General features: G+C 35.2%; 1 protein-coding gene across 2 annotated transcripts in view; it reads left to right on the forward strand.

Annotated features, from left to right (window-relative positions):
• LOC126744031 (beta-glucuronidase-like) overlaps window positions 1-19,105 on the forward strand; it is a 41,715-nt gene that overhangs the window by 19,480 nt on the left and 3,130 nt on the right. Inside the window, exons 6-10 of one of the 2 annotated variants that reach the window (XM_050451348.1) lie at window positions 11,102-11,292; window positions 11,354-11,673; window positions 11,967-12,137; window positions 12,191-12,275; window positions 12,337-12,513. In XM_050451348.1, the coding sequence (XP_050307305.1) occupies window positions 11,102-11,292; window positions 11,354-11,673; window positions 11,967-12,137; window positions 12,191-12,275; window positions 12,337-12,513 (944 nt within the window). The remainder of the gene's footprint in view (window positions 1-11,101; window positions 11,293-11,353; window positions 11,674-11,966; window positions 12,138-12,190; window positions 12,276-12,336; window positions 12,514-19,105) is intronic. The other variant, XM_050451353.1, reaches the window with a different exon arrangement.

A 19,105-nucleotide genomic window follows, 5' to 3' on the forward strand; every position in this document is an offset into this window, starting at 1 on the left:
AATGCCCTACACTCAATTTACTTTCTAACGTATCAAAAATGTAATGCAAAATTTGTCTATAGTAAAAATCATATAACTTTTGATGTACGTTATCAATAACACCGTGCACATTTTAATGGTATTTTCTGGTAACAGTGTTATTTCGTACAACAAAAGTATTATTGTTTCCTATACAGCGTGTCTCACGACAACGTTAACAGCGTAGAACTTGGACATTTTTGAAGAAAAAAAACCCAAAATGCGGTTTTTATGGGAGACAATGCTATTTCTAAAAATGTATTCAAAACTACCCCTGCGTATTTCACCCCCGAGAAACTACCCCTATTTTTTATTTTAAATGGCACCCTCAATTTTTTTTAAATATTTTGACAGCATTTTTCTTTCGAGTACAATGAAAAAAAAAATCATTAAAAAAATGAAGGAAAAAGCACATTTTCATTATATTTTTGAATTAAATTTTTATTTATTTGGGCACTTATTTGATAATAATAAAAAAAAACTTATTTAAAAAAAAATTGTCAAAAAATTTTAAAATTGGACAAAAATTTTAAAGAAAATCTTGAACAAAAAGTCTTTTGTTTCTCATGCAATTGGTTTTTTGTTACGCTTTTCGAATTCTCCGAGCTAAAATACATCGATTAGCTATTTTGATTTTTTTGAGAAATACCTACTGAGGGCAAATAATACCATTTTTCCTCTTCGTTGGAAGATCTTGTATAATGATAATAGTAGTTGTCAAATTAAATTTTATTATAGCTATATATTTGTGTTGGAACAGTTTTAGAAGAATTTTCAATTTTATAATATTATTGACCACAAATTTATTATTTAGGATTAGGTATGTACATATACGATATTCTAAAAAATTTTACTTATTTTATAATAGGTGTACGTAGCCATCAATTATTATAATGTAACTGCTTGCAAAAATATAATTATATAAGCTTTAAGTTACATTTTGGTACGGTGTTTAAATTTGTATTTTAACAATGAAATTAAGATAACAAATAACATAAAAAATAACCATTATCCCTTAGTTTCAGCCACTGCCATCCTCTCCTGAATATAAAAATTTGCTACATAAGGTAAAAACTTAAAAATACCATTGACTTGTTTTGCCGTTTTTTAAAATAGCGAATACTTTTTGAAATAAAAACTAATTACGAAAATTAAATAATTGAGGCCTTTATTTTAAAAACAACATAAGTGCAAAATTTTCGAAAACGCGATTATGGCCTCATCATATAAAAGACACTGAACTCTATCACCCCAAATATTCATTCCTCCTAAAAACATTACTGTTATATGTGTCCCAATATTTAGTACTAAAATAACCCGAGAGCATTTTTTTCGTTTTCTACAAAAACAACATTTTGGATTTTATTTTAAGTATATAGTTTAAAGATTATCTTACCTCAGTCTAATAATTTATTTTATTAACTATTAAAAAAAAAAGTACTACTATCTATATAGGTATATAATGTATCAATCTATACATCTTATCAACCTATAGATTAAAAACAAAAACGAACAATTTTTTTTTTATTTTCGAATTTATCGTTTAAAAATCTTTAATTAATATACCATAAAACTTACATTATTATAGTTTAAATATTTCGGATATATCCTTTATTGTTTACATAAAAAAAACTTTTATGATTTATAATCTTTTTATTAATTATACAGTAAAGAAGCAAAAAAATAAAAGAACAGCTTTTTCGCTCGTTTTTATACTTTTCATTTAATTTTTTTCATATTTGTTGCAAAATATAAAACTATCGAATAAAAAAATCGCAAAAAAAAATTTCAAGTAAAACAAACCTCTTTAAAAATTCGTCAGTTATTATTGTCACAGTACCACAGATTTAAAATGTAAAATCTGTGACAGTACCTACTTAGTCAATAAAATTAACCCCGTCGCGTCGGCGTCGCATCGAGGAAAAAAAAGTGCGTCAGTGGCCGACGAAAGCGATGCTACGATGCGATGATTGAAGCGAAGACCCGGAAGCATACCTACCTACAAAAATTAAAATTTGCAACGCAGAGCCACAATCGGAGCGAAATATCCGTTTTCGGCTGAATCGCGAGCAAGCGGCTGCTTTCTCAGTGGGGACAAATGAAGTACATTGGAATGGTTATCTGGAGCGTAGCTAGTTAAATCTGTGCTATAAGTAACGTAATACCCAAGAAAATAAGTAACTCATTATGAATTCGTCACAAGAATACAGATTTTTTTCAACTCACTCTTATGGTCTCTTACAGTCTTAACTCTTCATAGTCTCTCTATACATCGTTCTTACCCTTTACAATTTCTTTTATATAGTACTTAAGACGTCATAGAAGTTACCACCAGAATCAGAAACGAAAATAAAATTTTTACAGTCGCCCAGATAAGTTCTGCACGCAATCTATTTTTTTGCATATTTAAGGATTAAATCTGATTTTAAACATCTAAAATAAATTTAAGAGAAAAACTATAATTACATATAGACAAAAAGGGTATAGATTTGATTTTTTTTGGCATAAAAGATAAATGTTTGTAAAATAATAAATAACTTTAAAAAAAACACAGTAATTGTTAAAAATTTTGTTACACCTTTAAAATTGGTATAATAATATATATAATATGTATAATAATATATATAATATGTATAATATTATATGAAGGGTATAGGCAAAGAAGGTGCTATGTTAATTTTTACAGAAAATGAGTTCTTGGTCCCATCTGTTAGCCAGAGGTATAAACTATCTAAAATATCAATTACGGCTAAAAGGGTGTTTGGTCAGGAATATCAGCCTATCTAAAATTCTCTAGTCAGGCTAAAAAGGTGCTGTGTCATATTTCGCATATCGACTAACGCATAAACTGCAATAAAAACGAGAGAGTTATTTTGTAGACGAACGTGTTTTCTTCAGTGCCAAATCATTCTTAATTAAAAAGCAAGTGTAATGGAGGCAAGTGAGAGTGAAAATAAAGATCAAGAACTGATAGCAAAAAAAGGAAGGAATACGGAAAAGTGACTGACGTGAATAAGTTAATAAACTTGAGAAGCCATACTATAACTGAAGACTGGAAGTGTAAAAGAATCAAGTGTTTTGAAAGTGTACCAGAAGATTCTCGAAAAAAAAATTATTCAGAACTTCAACCTACTTAACTTAGTTGACGAGCAGAATATATATTTGTGTGGTCTCATCACGGCGCTCCCGATTAAACAACGAAAAAATAAGAGCAAGATGCTTTCCTTCACGATGCTTTTTTTCGTTACCCAATTTATAAGAGTTGTGAATAATACGAATCGGCAAGTTCAAAATATCGAAATATGTGAAAAGGCATTCATGTCTATGTATGGAATAGGTCGAGGCAAGTTAGCATTGCTACAGAAATCACCGAAATTAACAGGAGATGCACCAAAAGATCAGAGAGGTAAGCACAACAATCGACCACACAAGCTTTCTGTTGAAACTCGAAGTAAGATAAAACAGATACCTCGGTTCGTTTAAGGGTCGTAAAAGTCATTATAACTTACATGATTCGACCAAACTATATCTACCAGAAGAACTAAATATCAACAAAATGTTTAAGATGTTGTGCGAAAAGTTTCCAAATGAACATGTGTCATATGAAACTTATAGAACCATTTTTTCAACTGAGTTCAACATTTCGTTTGGATATCTAACCAAACTAAAAAGTCTAGAAGCTGCAAAATTAAACTTATCGCAGACGGAAAATCTTCCTCACCATAAAATAGAGAGACATATAAACATGTTAAGCAAACAGAATAGGCTACACAAAAAGAAAGCCGAAGAATTTTATAAAAGGAAGAGAGACTCAAGGAAACGAAGCCAAAAATTGGCTTTATGCAGTATGCATTGATTTTGCAAAAAACCTTTCAGTTCCGAATATAAGTACGAGTGACGTATACTACAAAAGACAGTTGTCTACGTATGCATTCAATATCGATGTTCTATCTACCTCACAAAGCATCTTTTACATATATCTGGAAACTGTGGGAAAAAAAGGCTGTGATGATGTCTGTTCTTTACTAAATCATTTTCTATATAATCAAGACCTTAGCACCGAAGTTCGTCACTTTTTATTTTTTTTCACTTTTTCACTCAAATTTTCTGCGATTCCTGTGGAGGGCAGAACAAAAATTATACCATGTTTCGTTTCCTGCATTATGTAGTACATGTAGAAAAAAGACTCGATCTTACTAAGGTAACCTTTCCAATTAGAGGTCATCCGTATAATCATGGAGTGCGATAAGGACTTTGGTCTAATTAGCGAAAAAAACACGAATCGAACTTCGGCAGAACAATGGCAGGAAGTATTCAGGTTGGCAAGAAATAGACCTTCTCCTTTTCAAGTGGAAAACGTTATCCAAACGTACTTCAGAAGCTGGACAGATTTCTTTAAGAAACGTAGAGACGTAATAGTATAGACGAACGTGTCCGTTTCCTTCCAGGCCTATTAGGGAAATGAAGATGAAATGGAAGAATCTCCAAGAGCTAAAGAAGTTTTGTGGTTCAGCTGCCCAGGACTACTATGATGATCTACCCTACTTATAGAGCTGAAGATCTTTTTTAGTGATTTTGATACTGACAATTTATTTATATTTCTAGAACAAATCACCTATCTAAGAAAGTTTACCATATTGCTTTCGTTGTGGAAAATATGTAATATGTACTTTTGTTTTTAGTTCTTAAAAATATTGTTTAGAATAGGCACAAATTGTCTAACATAACACCTTTTTTCTCTGGCAATTTTGCAGATTCTGTAAAAAACCTACCCTTATGTTTTTTGTGTTTCTGTGATTTATACTTGAGTGTTTAGACGGTTATACTCAAATACACCACAAAATAATTTTTCACATTTTATTATCCAATAATAAACGAACACGAGAGAGAGTCTAAACCCTAAAAACCGTTTTTCTCAAAACTAATTTATTTGACATAGCACCTTCTTTGCTTGTACCCTTCATATATAAATAAAAGATAATAAAATACTTGTGTCTCTGAGATATATCATGTATGTTATTATCTTTTATTTATATACAAATTTTAAAGGTGTAACAAAATTATTAACAATTACTGTGATTTTTTAAAATTATTTATTATTTTACCATTTATCATTTATCTTTTAGGCCAAAAAAATCAAATATATACCCTTTTTGTCTATATGTGATTATAGTTTATCTCTTAACTTTATTTTAGATGTTTAAAATCAGATTTAATCCTTAAATATGCAAAAAAATAGATTGCATGCAGAACTTATCTGGGCGACTGTAAAAATTTGATTTTGGTTGGTGATTCTGTTGCTAACTTCCATGACCTCTGATTCCGTTGCTTTCCTTCTTCACAACCTCTGAATAATTAAGTTAACCGCGCCATCTAATATATTCTCTATGAACCTTTTGCTTTCCTCTTGCTTTTATCAAAAAAATGTAGTAACACACCATCAGGTACCATGGTACATTTAGAACTTCTCCCATAGATGTCACCTACGTTTCAGTTTAGAATATATATTTTTTAGCATACATACTGTTCGGTGCTTGTCAACCACAGAATGTGAACAAATAAAATAAAAAAATAAAAAAACAATAATAATAAATAGAGGGTTTTTTTGATATGGAATCAAACCCTGGAATGTATATCTAATATCAATTTTAAACCTGTGTAAGTGTACCTTACATTAATTTTTTGAAGTTTTTTTCTGTGTCTGTTTGTCTTTTGTTCGGAACTATTTCCTTTTAGTACCCCCTGATGATGGGCACCACTGTGTCCGAAACATGTATGGAATTTTAAATAGCAACATTTTTAATAAATAAGTGTTGAGAGATTGCAGGATTTTCATTTTACCTTAATACAGATTTTACTTAATGCATGATCCTTATAGCTTTGCAGTTATGTCACATATATTTATAATTTTATATCTGATATTGTTTTATATCTTATATTTATATATTTATAATTTTTACGGTCTGCAGTAAATATGAATCTATCAATTTTTATAAATCCTTTAGCCTACATTTTTTATATTTAAGGCTATCTAAACTACTTTTAGAACACCACATAATACTCCTGGTCCTATTAAACTGCATCCTAAGCTTTCTCGGGATAATTTATCTGCTCCCTTACTTTGTTAGAATATTGATTCTACCTTATATATCAGACCAATTTGGCTCTAATTGAAAAACTATATGTTTCCAGGCGGCATATATTGACCTTCTTATCTTCCTCTATATTCCAATTTCATCATTTCCTTATATTTTGCCCCACTCCTATAGGTTGACTGCCGATCATATTTTTGGGGTACTCTCGGATGCCGTAATGTTTTATTTCTTTTTTGGTATTTAAATATACCATAAATCATGTAAATAATAGTATTATTGTCTTATTGTAACTTTCTTTCTGTCTTAAATTTAGAGAAAAAAAATAAACTCGGATCGGAGTGGTCGGCGTCAAACATCAATTTTGTCTCAGGATTAAAGAAGATTTAGAAAAAGAAGACTTAGCAATAATACGAATAAAACACACCCTAATAATCTGAAAACACGTTTATTTTTGCTTTAGGAACACGAAAAAACATAAAATAAACATAGAAAAACTTTATATCATGGAAAAAACGGAAGTTATACAAAAAAAACATATATATAAATTATTATTATAAATAATCATAATAAAACAAAAAAAATACTAGAAACAAGATTTTGGATATACAAAAAAAAAACGTGTTTGATTTGCGACCTAAAAAATTGAAAAAACATAAACAAATTTGCTCAAGAGAGAAATATATATACATATTACAAACATCAGACTAAGAAAACTAACTTTTCTTATGATAGTCTTCAAAGCACTTTACACAAAAAAACGGGTGTTCCAGGCAGGTTCCCTGCTTTTGGTTTCAGTACGCCCTTTCTTTACTTCATTGGTCGGTTTTTTCAATTTTTGAAAGGCAATGTATTTGGTTCAATTTCTGTTTTTAGGAGGATCGACGAGTTCATCCTCAATTGGGGCTAACAGATCTCTTCTTACCTCCAGTCGAAAGTCAAAAAAACGGAGACCACGACTTTCTGTGTAGATCGTCCGCATTTATCAGACTCATTTGTAGAACATGAGTGAAAAGTTTTTTATACCACCTTATGGTCTTTCTGTTGCAAGGATAATATGACGACAACATTTGATCCTGGCGATCAATTCCTGACATATATTTGTTGTAGTTTAGAATGGCCTTAGGCTTTACAGTTTCTTTTCCCCTTTTATTTTTAAAAATTCCAGTTTTTTTTGCAAATTCTGTGCTTGTCATTCCATTTTCCAATGTGAATTTCATTGGAAAGCCTGGATTCATTTTCTCCTCGGTTTAATTTCGCCTCCATGACTTCTTTTGGGTTGTGTTTACGATCAGATCTTAGAGTGCCAATGCAATAGGTTTCATTTTCTAGCAGTTCTGTAGCTATGTTAACGCTATTGTAAAAGTTATCGAAGCATATCGCGTGTCCCTGACCTAACTTTTCTTCAAGTAAGTGCAAAACTACTTTCGTTGTATGTCCAGTCGAGGTTTTAGCGAAATGTTAGCACCAATCCATCGGGTTCCGTGAGCATATAGGGGAAAGGCGGGCAAAACGGGGTGCCGTGATTATTTTTAGTACATCCAGCTCCATCTATCCGAAAGATCGTACAGCTTAGTTTAAGACCATGCCCGATCGATGGCAAAAAGCGCTGTCACTTCAGAAGCTGCGTGAATATCGGTCAGTCTAGCGGTGTTTGTTTTAGAGGTGCAGGTATATTTTCGTTAATAATTTAATAAAAGGTAAGTGAACCATAATTGTAATTTATATTTAATTGTTATTCTTTATGGAAAAGTATCCACATTTAGGCATATTTCTATGTAAAAATGTTTAGTAATTTTTTAATCGAACAGGGAAAAAAATATACCTAACCTCAAAATGTGCATTTGGGCAAAACGGGGTAGGGCAAAATGGGGTACTTCCCTATTTTACCCGCCCAATATAAAACAATCATAATAATTATTATTTTCAGATGGTGTTTAAGTACAACCGCCATTCTGACCGACACGAATGATCCACGGACAGTATGCAGAATGCTGTAATAGCAGTATTAAATGGCAAAATGGGGTACTACAGAGCATCTACCAGTTTTAATGTGCCTCAACTACATTAGAGCGCCACGTAAAAAAAAAACTGGGGAAAATCCCGGGTATGTTGTTACTAAGTCTTTGGGACGATTTAAGGCAATATTCACTCCTGAACAGGAACAAGACTTTGCAAATTGTTTAATGCACATGGAAAAAAGATTGTTTGGATTAACGATGACTGAATGCAGGCGTTTAGCATTTCAATTAGCTGAGCTCAATGAACTTAATCATCCGTTTAATAAAGAACTTGCCATGGCTGAGAAGGAACTTTCAATCAGAACACCAGCAGCAACATCTGGAGCTCGAGCAATGCGGTTTAATAAAGTGGCTGTAGGTAATTTTTTTAACTTACTTATCGAAACTGTAGATAAATATCAACTGACAGCCGATAAATCTATAATGTGGACGAAACCGGAGTGTCAGTTAATCCAAAGAGAATGTCTAAAATTATTGCCACTAAAGGGAAAAGACAAGTCTTGACGTCAGAGGAGAGGGGTGAGACCGTCACTATTAAAATATGCTTTTCGACTTCAGGAGCATACATGCCATTTTTATATTTGGTAGAAAAAAAATGCAACAAGCTTTCATGGATGAAATTGTTCCTGGCGGTTGGGTAGAACTAAATGATAGTGGGTGGATGGATAAAAATTTATTCTTTATTTGGTTCAAAAAATTTGTTGAATTTGCCACGCCCTCAAAAGACCAACCAATTCTGCTTCTTTTGGATGGACACTGACCCCACACAAAAAACCTGGAAGTTATTAATTATGCCAGGGAACAGGGAGTTATTTTGGATCTTCTACCCTTCCCATTGCACCCATCCCCTAGATGTAGCTTTAATGAAACCAATACGCTGAAGAAGTACGCAAATGGCTTAGAGCTAATCCTGGTCGTGTAGTTACCTTACAACAAATAACTAAATTATTTTGTGTAGCTTACCTCAGAGCAGCTACACCGCTTACTGCCATGAATGGATTTTTAAAAACTGGAGTTTGGCCAGTTAATAAGGATGTTTTCACTGATGCAGACTTTCTACCTTCCGAAACAACAAATATTGAACAAAATGAAAACTTACCACCTAAAAACAATAACAGTGAAACTATGAATGAAACACAACTATCGGAAATTAATTTAGTGAAAGAAAAAACTCCAGAACCAATTGATATTTCCAAACCAGGTACATCAAAAGATTCAAAGGTAAGCTTTAAGACTGTTAGTCCTGAGGGTATAATTCCAATTCCTAAAATAAAACAAACAGAGAAAAGAGTTTCTCGTAAAAGAGGAAAGACTACTATTTTATCGTCTTCGCCTTACAAAAACGAGCTAGAGGAGGCTGAGCAAAAAAAGAATAAAAATTCTAAAGGGAAAATTCTTGTGAAGAAAAACCTTGCACCATCACCAAAAAAGAAAAGAATTACTAAAGCCTCCACTATTCTGAAAAATAATGACTCAAGTGACAGTGAAGTTAGTGATGCGGAGTGCCTCTACTGTGGAGATTTTTACTCTTCGTCAACGGAAGGATGGATAGCATGCTCAATGTGTCACCACTGGGCCCATAACTCGCAGGATTTGAAGACGAAGATGACGAAGCCGTTTCAGTTTGTGAGTTATGCAAGTAAGGTCCAATCCCATTTTGCCCAAAACAGGGCAATTAGCATTGTTTTGCTAAAATTACTATAACAAAAAACTTGTATATTTTTTATTTTATTTTAAACTCTTATAACTAAGGCATGATATGTAGAAATTATTTTTTTTAAATTAAAGTTTCTGTGTCAATTAATACTAAAGTTATCTTTATTTGGAGACAAACTACCCCATTTTGCCCGCCTTTCCCCTAAAGCTTTATTCCGTACTTGTGGCGTTTATTTTGAATATACTGCTTGAACTGTAAACGCCCCCGCCACAGCATCATAGATTCGTCTAACGACAATTCTTTTCCCGGGTAATAGATGCTGTTCATCTTCTCATTGAAAAAATCGACCGCAGATCTTATTTTACCTAAACTATCGTTATCCCTAGTTTTGGCAGATGTAAAATGTAGACACCTCAAAATTAGAAGAAATCTATTTCTTGACATGTATTTTTGAAAAATAGGTATATTAAATAGAAGATCCATTTTCCAGTAATCATTTACTCGTGTTAGTTGAATTGTTCCGGTATGAAAGAGGAGACCTATAAAAATTTTTAATTCTGGAACAGCCAGATGTCACACTTCCAATTGGTGATACGAGACTTTGAAGATATGTCATAGTCATTTGTCTGGTCGGCAATTTGGGACAAAAATGTGTCGTCAATTATTAGGTTGAAAAAATCTATAGGTCTGCCTCTGTCTGAAACCGCCACTAAAAGCTCTTTTTTGTAAACTGCCGTAATGTACCTGTTTTTGTCCACTGGAAATCCACTTGCGCATCTGTCGAAGCTGGATTAATATTTACAGGTGACTGCGGAGGATTTCCTAACCACTGTTGATTATCCTGTGGGTCCGAATCACTTTCTGCCTCTGAATCATCATCACTGTCTTCGAAAAACTGTAGTAGTTGTTCATCTGTAAGTGGTTTCCAACTATCCACAGGTCATTCACCTTACCAACTATAACACGTGCTTAACAAATGTTTTTAGAATGACGCCGGACAGAAAACAACCCTCTCTCACCAACGCCGACTGAATACTAATAACTAATCCATACAAATCATGCATACCCAACACTCTTAGTTGGCAGTCAACCTGTTAAGATAGAGAACCATAATTCCAGATTAAAGTTATTGGTGCATTACTCTTTATTTTTACATTAGTTCTTTCTATTCAACAGAAATAGTCTGTAATACCCTCTTTCTATGAAGTGACTTTATATGCTAAAGAAAAAACCCTTGATTGGTTTTAATAATGCGCGTTTCGTTCAATTTACGAGTATCACCCGATCAACGTGACAATTCTTATTGCTTCCAGCAAAGTTAAAATACATAATCGAATCACAAGGAGGGCAAAACTTAAGATGTAAAGTTGATTTGGTTGACAAGTCGAAAACAGTCGTAGCACAAAATGAAGGGCAATGTTTAGGAGTACTGAATATTAAAGAACCTAAGCTTTGGTGGCCGTATTTGATGCATCCAGAACCAGGTTATTTGTATTCGTTAGAGGTAATTTAGTTTAAAAAATTTGGAATATTACTTTTCACCGGGATTTTCCATATATATTTAGGTAGAACTAATAGATGAAAACAGCGACATAATAGACAAATATGTCCAACCAGTGGGCCTTCGGGTTCTCACCTGGACAAACACCAGTTTCTTTATAAACCAAAGGCCGTTATACTTGTACGGATTCGGAAAGCACGAAGATTCTGACATCAGGGGGAAGGGTTTGGACCTTCCCTTGGTCATACGAGACTACAACTTGATCCAGTGGATCGGGGCAAATGCTTATAGAACATCCCACTATCCTTATGCAGAAGAAATCATGGATTTAGCTGATGAGTTGGGAATTATGGTAATAGATGAATGTCCTTCTGTAAATACAGAGTAAGTTATAACAATAATAATCAAATTTAAAGCTTTGAAGCGTATAAGATTTTTAGTTATTGGCAATCCTAATTGGAATATATAACTTCCCTAAATATTCCTGGAATGATCACAGACATTCAGTAAAACGTATAGAAAATTTTACCTGAATATTCAATGAAAGTTTTATATGCACGTGCATGGTATACAGTAGATCCAAAATAGAAGATGCATGTCTTACTCAGAAAATGTTAAAACGGCTAATAATTTGGACACACTGTATATTAAAACATCAACTTAGTTTCCTTTTCTAGGTCCGATACAGAAGTCTTTCTTTTTAGAATATTTTCCTCGACCCTCCTCTCCAAGCACAAAATATCTCTGACGGAACTGATAAAAAGAGATAAAAACAGACCGAGTGTCATCATGTGGTCCGCCGCAAATGAACCCAGGACTATGCAAACGGCTGCAGAAAACTACTTTAGGTAAATATCATCCTAGAAAACTACTTTGAGTACCTAAAAATTAATAAATTTAGAGAAGTGATCGCGCATATAAAACTACTGGATAACACCCGACCAACTACCATAGTAGAAGCAGGTGATTTAACCAAAATTAAATCTGTAAGTGGCTCGACGTTGAGACTTTTTAATCATTTTTTAAGGAACAATAGTTGATTTTTAGTCAGAATACGTGGATATAATTAATTTTAATCGTTATAACGGTTGGTATACTAATGCAGGAAATTTGGACGTGGTACCATCCACGGTAATTGCGGAAGCGACTGCATGGCATAAGCAGTTTAACAAACCGGTAATTCTTCAGGAATATGGCGGTGATACTTTTGAGGGATTACATTCGGTAAGGTTAATTTTATTTGTTAAATAACATTGTCAATTATAATGGGTAGTACCAGAAAAATATGTTTTCTACCATTGAGAATTTATTTTTTTTTAATAAAATGTACAAAATAGATTATTACATAATAGATAGCAACCTAATGAGTTGATACAATGTAAATAAATATATATATGTATATCTAAAGACTGAGTTGACACCATTACAGCCATAGTCTGCTCAGGCTATTCTTAAAAACCGACAGTGAACTACTACATAAATCAATGTTATGAGCGTTTAAGAAACTCAGAGATCTATCGATAGGAGAATGACGGCCATAGTCAGTTCTGTGCATAGGAACATGATAAAGGTCAAAATTGCGTAGAGTTATATTTGGAACATTGAGACCCACTTTAGAAAGAAGGTGAGGAGCATTAATCATGCCATTAACCAGTTTAAAGAAAAAACAAAGATCAGCGTTCACACGTCTTTTTTGCCAATGTGTCCAGGTTAAGTCTTACTCTCATGTCCTCACGATGGTACTCGTCAAAGCTAATGCCCATTCAAATGCAGCACACCGTAAACATCCATCTTCCACTCTCTCAATCATATCTATAGAATTCTGATATAGAGGAGACCACACTACTGAAGAGAATTCAAGATTAGATCTAACCAGTGAGACATAAAGGACTCTATAGTCCTGCAGAGAGCGATGTGATGAACAAATCTGAGATGCTCATCGAACCACACGCCCAAATCCTTGACTACATTCACATACTGTAAAGACTTACCAAGGATACTATATGTAGAATTGAATCTCTTCGAACCTCCATGAAATGATATGTAGCAACACTTGGAAATATTGAGCCTCAATCCGTTCATCACTGACCACTCACACAAAGCATCAGGGTCTTCCTGAAGTTTGACTATATCATTCACCTACTTAATCTGCATTTAGAGCTTCAGGTCATCAGCAAACATACTTACAAAACTATGACTGATCACATTAACAATATCATTCACAAATAGATTGAAGAGCAGAGAGGCACAGTGAGATCCCTGAGGAACCCCTGACTAGTAGTTGCAGAAGTACAGCCATTCACCTTCACACTCTGAGTTCTTCCTATCAGAAAACTCTTTAGCCATTTTAAGAGGGAGTCATGAAAACCAGCACTTTACAACTTGGCCAGCAAGAGACCAAAGTTCACCCTGTCGAAGGCCTTGGAGAAGTCGGTATAGTACGCATCAGTCTAAACCCCCCTCTCCAAAGCCCCCAACAGATCACACTCGTATTGAACCAAACTGCTGGTTGTGGATTTCCCAGAAGAGAATCCTGACTGTTTTTCACTAATGCATTGCCATGTTAGCTGACCGCAAACCAAACTATCAAACAATTTGGTCAATGAGTTTTGAATACATACTCCACGATAATTGGCAATATCCCCCCTATTGCCAGCCTTAAATATCGGCATGATGAAACTGTGCTTCCAAGCTTCTGGGAAGGTAGAGTCCTGTAAAGACATATTAAGGTCATCTGGAGAGGCCTACTAATTGTATAAATACAGTTCTTACACATCTCGTGAGAGTTATTACCTGGCCCACAGATAAACTTGTTAGGTAATTTCTGGATCTTAGAAAATACCTCCGAGAGAGTGAAGCGTCCAACAATAATATTCTGGAAGCCAAATTCAAGAAAATCAGGAATGGGATAAGTAGAGTTGTCGTAAACTGTAGCAAAAAACTTTGCAAACAAATCAGTAATTGCTTCCCTAGACTCTTGCCATTTCCTGGCCCAAAAACATCGAATTTAGAAATGCATTGCTCTTTCTTTTGTCATTGACAAACCTGTAAAAGTAACGACTATCATCCACCACTGACCTCTCCACTTTACCAATATATTCACTAAAGCACCTATCGTGTTCTACTTTACATCGAGATCTAAGACGTATATTTCCTGTGTGCACCCTTCTTTTTACAAATTAAGTCTTTAAGTAAAGGACTAAACCATTTAGGAAAAGATGAAGATCTTAGTCTCTTTTTAGAAACATACAAATCAAGGTAATCCTGTAAAATATTATTTAACTTACCCGCAGCACCATCAACATTAAACCCATCAAAATTCATACTCTAATCAATAGCCCCCAAATGAAAGTTAATAGCCCCAAATTCGGCATTCCGAAAATCGAAATAAAATTCAGCAATCATTAGTGAAGATCAGTCAGTTTGAATCTTAATATGATAAGAAACGTGGTGCAAACTATTACTAAAAATGCAGTCAACAGCAGCTGAAATATTAACATTATGCAAACCAGAAAATACTAAATCTAAAAATGTGTTTCTGTTATTTGGTTCGTTATTGCATTGAAACATAATATGATAAGAAAACATTTCAGCTAATACTCGGGCTGGATAGTGTTCATTGATTGCAAGCTACACAAACCCCATCAACATCATTTGACCAAACCGCCCCAGGGTAGGTTGTGATCACCGAACACCAGTACCGATTATTGTTGGTAGCTTTCACAGATTTCATGAACTGACATCCCATGTAACTCGTACTTATCGCGTGTAGCATTTGGTGGAATATACACTCCACCAAAAACAAATGACTTCTTGCAAATATTTACTTCTACATATACTTGCTCCACTGAGATGTAAGGAGTAGCAATTTTTCTAGAACTAAAGTTATTACTAACTGCTATAAGCACCCCACCACCACTAAACTTTGCAGTGCAGTAGATGGTATACCCAGGCACAAGGATTTCACTGTTAGAGATATCCTCATTCAACCAAGTCTCAACTAGGATTATGACAGAATAGTCAGACAGCTGCACTCCGTGATGAAATTGTTCAATTTTGGTGCGCATACCACCAACATTTTGGCAGTAGAGGCTTAATCGTTTTTTGAGTTGGTATCACCATCACATTTTTCAACGGTACGATCCGGGCACTCCTCTAATGTACTTGATTCCCAGATTTTGTTCTCCATTATGAAGGCGATTCAAAAGAGTAAGCGTTAGTTCCTTAAACTGCTTTCTCTGGAGAAAAGTCTGATCAGGACCTAATTTAACACCAGTGTCACTATACACTCTGCTCCTCAAAATCTTCCATGCCACCTGTTCATTAGCAAGAACAGCCTTGATAGGTCTCGCTCCTGTACTCCTCTTCCCAACACGAAAAACTTTACTAATTTGATCCTCTGGTGTGTCCTACACCACGTTCTGAAGCAAGCTTCTAACTTTGTTCGTATCAAACGCCACTCTCTCTCTAGCATCCCCAGATGTCGACTCAGTCACATTGTACAGCATGATGTTCTTAGATCGCCTCTTTCGCTCTTCAAATTCCTCAAAAAAATCGCCACCTGTATCGTGAGTGCTCTGTTTTCACCTTCACTCTGACAATTAGATCTAGAAAAGGCTACTTGAAGGTCACTTACCGCCTGTTTCTAGGTAGATACTTCCTGTTCCAGACTTTCAATACGCTCTGATTTTTCTTTAGTCAGGTTGCGTATTTCCTCATGCAATTCAGTTCTCTGATCAAGCATAATATTACATCTTTGGTGTTCACATTCTGTTTGTTCAGAAGAGATGACATCTGGTTTTAACTCTATCAAAGGGAGAGGTCAGGGAACCGCCGACCGGGGCTTTGAGGGAATTGCTATTGTTGCGTCTTGTCCCATTGGTGACAGTCATGTTGCCGCTGTTTGAATTAGATCTCAATGGTTTAGTAGAAACCTTGGGTTTAACACCCTGCGAGCCACTTGTACTAGGTCCGCAAGCACCCATGGAAACTCTCCTGACTACAGTTCTGGCACATACTTTACATTCCCAATCGTGTGCACCCGTTTTGTTCGAATGTCGAAAATATCAAAATATTTATTTTATGTTTACTTAAAAGACGCAATGAAGGTTGGTACAAAGATGTAGTTGTTTCTAAGCCTGGTAATGTGGAAAAAAGAGAATAAACGGGCTCACACAATACAAAACTACTTACTAGAATTTCACGAGATGATCAAATGATCTATGTAGAGCTTTATGCAATAGGCATTGGTAGAATAATCTGAAAGTTTAAATTAAAAACAGGTACTAAGCAGTTTAGTATAGTGTTTATTGATAATTTAGTAATTATGATGAAGATGGTTTTATTATTTGAAAATGACTTCTTGTCCCCCAACTATTTTTTGGAATTAAATAGAGATAAATAGAGAGAAATCCACTTTTGAAAACCTGCCTCTAAAACCTCCGCCGCCAACCCGTTGAGGTACGTGGTGACTGCATTCTGGACCTCTTCGTCCGTAGCGAAGCGTTGTCCACCCAGGTGTTGCTTCAATTTCGGGAACAAGTGGAAATCGCTCGGTGCAAGATCAGGGCTATAGGCAGCTTGCTCCACGATTTCCCAGCCAAATTGTTCGATTAAGGCTTTGGTGTTGCGAGAGACGTGTGGGCGCGCATTGTCGTGATGGAGCTTAACGCGCTTCGTGAGTCTTCCTCTCCGGCGATTTTGGATGGTTCTTCTGAGTTTCTTTAGTGTCTTGCAGTATTTTTCCGAATTTATGGTGGTCCCAGTAGGCATGAAATAGGTATGAATGAAAAGGCACGAGAAGGACGCCTTTACGGTCCCAAAAAACCGTAGCCATCACTTTTCCTGCGGAGAGCGTCTGCTTGAATTTCTTCGGTCTAGGCGAATCGGAATGGCGCCATTGTTTGGACTGTTGTTTGGTTTCCGGCATGACGTAATGGCACCACGTTTCATCTCCCGTTACAATAGAGTTCAAAAATTCTTCGGTATTCTCGGCACATTGCTGAAGAAACTCCCGAGCACACTTGACGCGGTTCTCTTTGTGGGTTTCTGAGAGCATATGCGGTACCCGCCGCGCACACACCTTGCGATAACCGAGTTTTTCAGTCAAAATGTTGTCGATTGTTTTCTCTGAAACCTCAGGCACTTTTTCAGCCAATTCCCGAAGCGTTTCTCGCCGATCCTCCTGGAGAAGACGCTCGATTTTTGCCACGACGTCGTCGGACACCGATGGCCTTCCACTTCTTGGCTCGTCTTGAATATCTGTTCGTCCTCCGGAAAACTCCCTGCACCATTTACGGACGTGTTGCACACTGATGCAAGCTTCCCCATAAATTTCTGTTAACTGCCGATGAATTTCAACAGGCGGTAACTTCTTGGCGTTGAGAAAACGGATCACTGCCCGGATCTCGCACCTGGATTTTTTGATTCCCGATTCCGTTCTTTGACGATTCGCGAGTGCTTGTCGTGTCGGCTTGTTGACTTGTTCACGTGTATAGTTAGCGTGAGATGCCAAGATGTCGTACTCATCGGTTCTTTGCTGTTATTTAAAATGTTATTTTATTTAACTGTGGGTTCTAAAAATGTTTGTTTTGTTTGCTTTTATTTTTTATACGAACGTTTTGCTTTTATTAAATAGGTATATTTAGTTGTTTTACGTTTTATTACTCAATTTTTTGAAATCTCTAATAAATTTTTAAATAAGAATAAATGAAAAAAGTTAATTATAAGTTTTACTTAGGTAGATATATTAAACAAATATCCATAAACAAATGTCTATATTATAAAATATACATTTTATACATTGAGTTTATTATATTGACAAACACCAAGATATTATAAACCTATAATAGCTTTGTGTTTGTATTCAAAAACAAAAGCTGATGTGCTTTAGAGTTTCCTAAACGGTTTCGCCTGTCAGTAAGTATTTGCCCAGCTTTTGAAAATAAATGCTCACAAGGAACAGAGGTCGCAACAACACAGCATTTTTCCCTTACCAATAATGCTAAGTTTGGGTAAACAAATCTGTTCTCGAGCCACCAAGTCAAAGGGTCCATTTTTCTTTCAAGGGGTTCATCTTCCATATATCTCTGGACTTCAATAATGGATCTGGCTGTTGAGGATTTTATTTGAGTGGGTTTGTTTGAGCTTAATTTGTCAACGGAGGCCCATATTGAGAGTTTCTGTTTTTTCTCGACATTAAAAGGTTCGGCAATTTTTGACTCATTTTGTTGACTTCCCGTTTCGTCAGTACTGGCATCTTTTTTTAATTTTTTCTGCTGCTCCAAATCTTTTCTATAAATAATGTCTGCTAATGCAGAAATTACTTCCTTTTGAGCTTTTTTTCCCGCATCTTCGCTCATAAAAAACAGGGTTTTAAAACGTGGATCCAAAAAAGTACACATGGCTAATGTATTGCTATATTCCACATTTCCAAGGCGTTCCGTAAGTTCTTTTTCGAGTTTCTTTGCCACAACTTTTGCATTCACAGCAAAGTCTGAAGACTCTAAAATCTGTTTGCAGACACCCAACAGCCCATTAGTAACAACAATTACTAATGAGGCAGTCATGTACTGTTGACCGCTAACGACCTTTGTTGCCTCTTCAAAAGGTTCCAGCACTTTTTGCAGATCCCGAAGTATTTGCCACTCTTCCAAACTAATGGGTGGCAATGTGACGTCCAAGAGAGCTACCGTACTCCGTACTGCTTCCTCCAGTTCGGTAAATCTTTGCAACATGTAGAATGTGGAGTTCCACCTTGTCGCCACATCTTGAATGAGTTTGAGAGGATTCTTGACTCCACTGTTCTGCTGAGTTT

The sequence above is a fragment of the Anthonomus grandis genome, chromosome 1 (genome assembly GCF_022605725.1).
Source record: "Anthonomus grandis grandis chromosome 1, icAntGran1.3, whole genome shotgun sequence".
Classification (NCBI taxonomy): domain Eukaryota; kingdom Metazoa; phylum Arthropoda; class Insecta; order Coleoptera; family Curculionidae; genus Anthonomus; species Anthonomus grandis.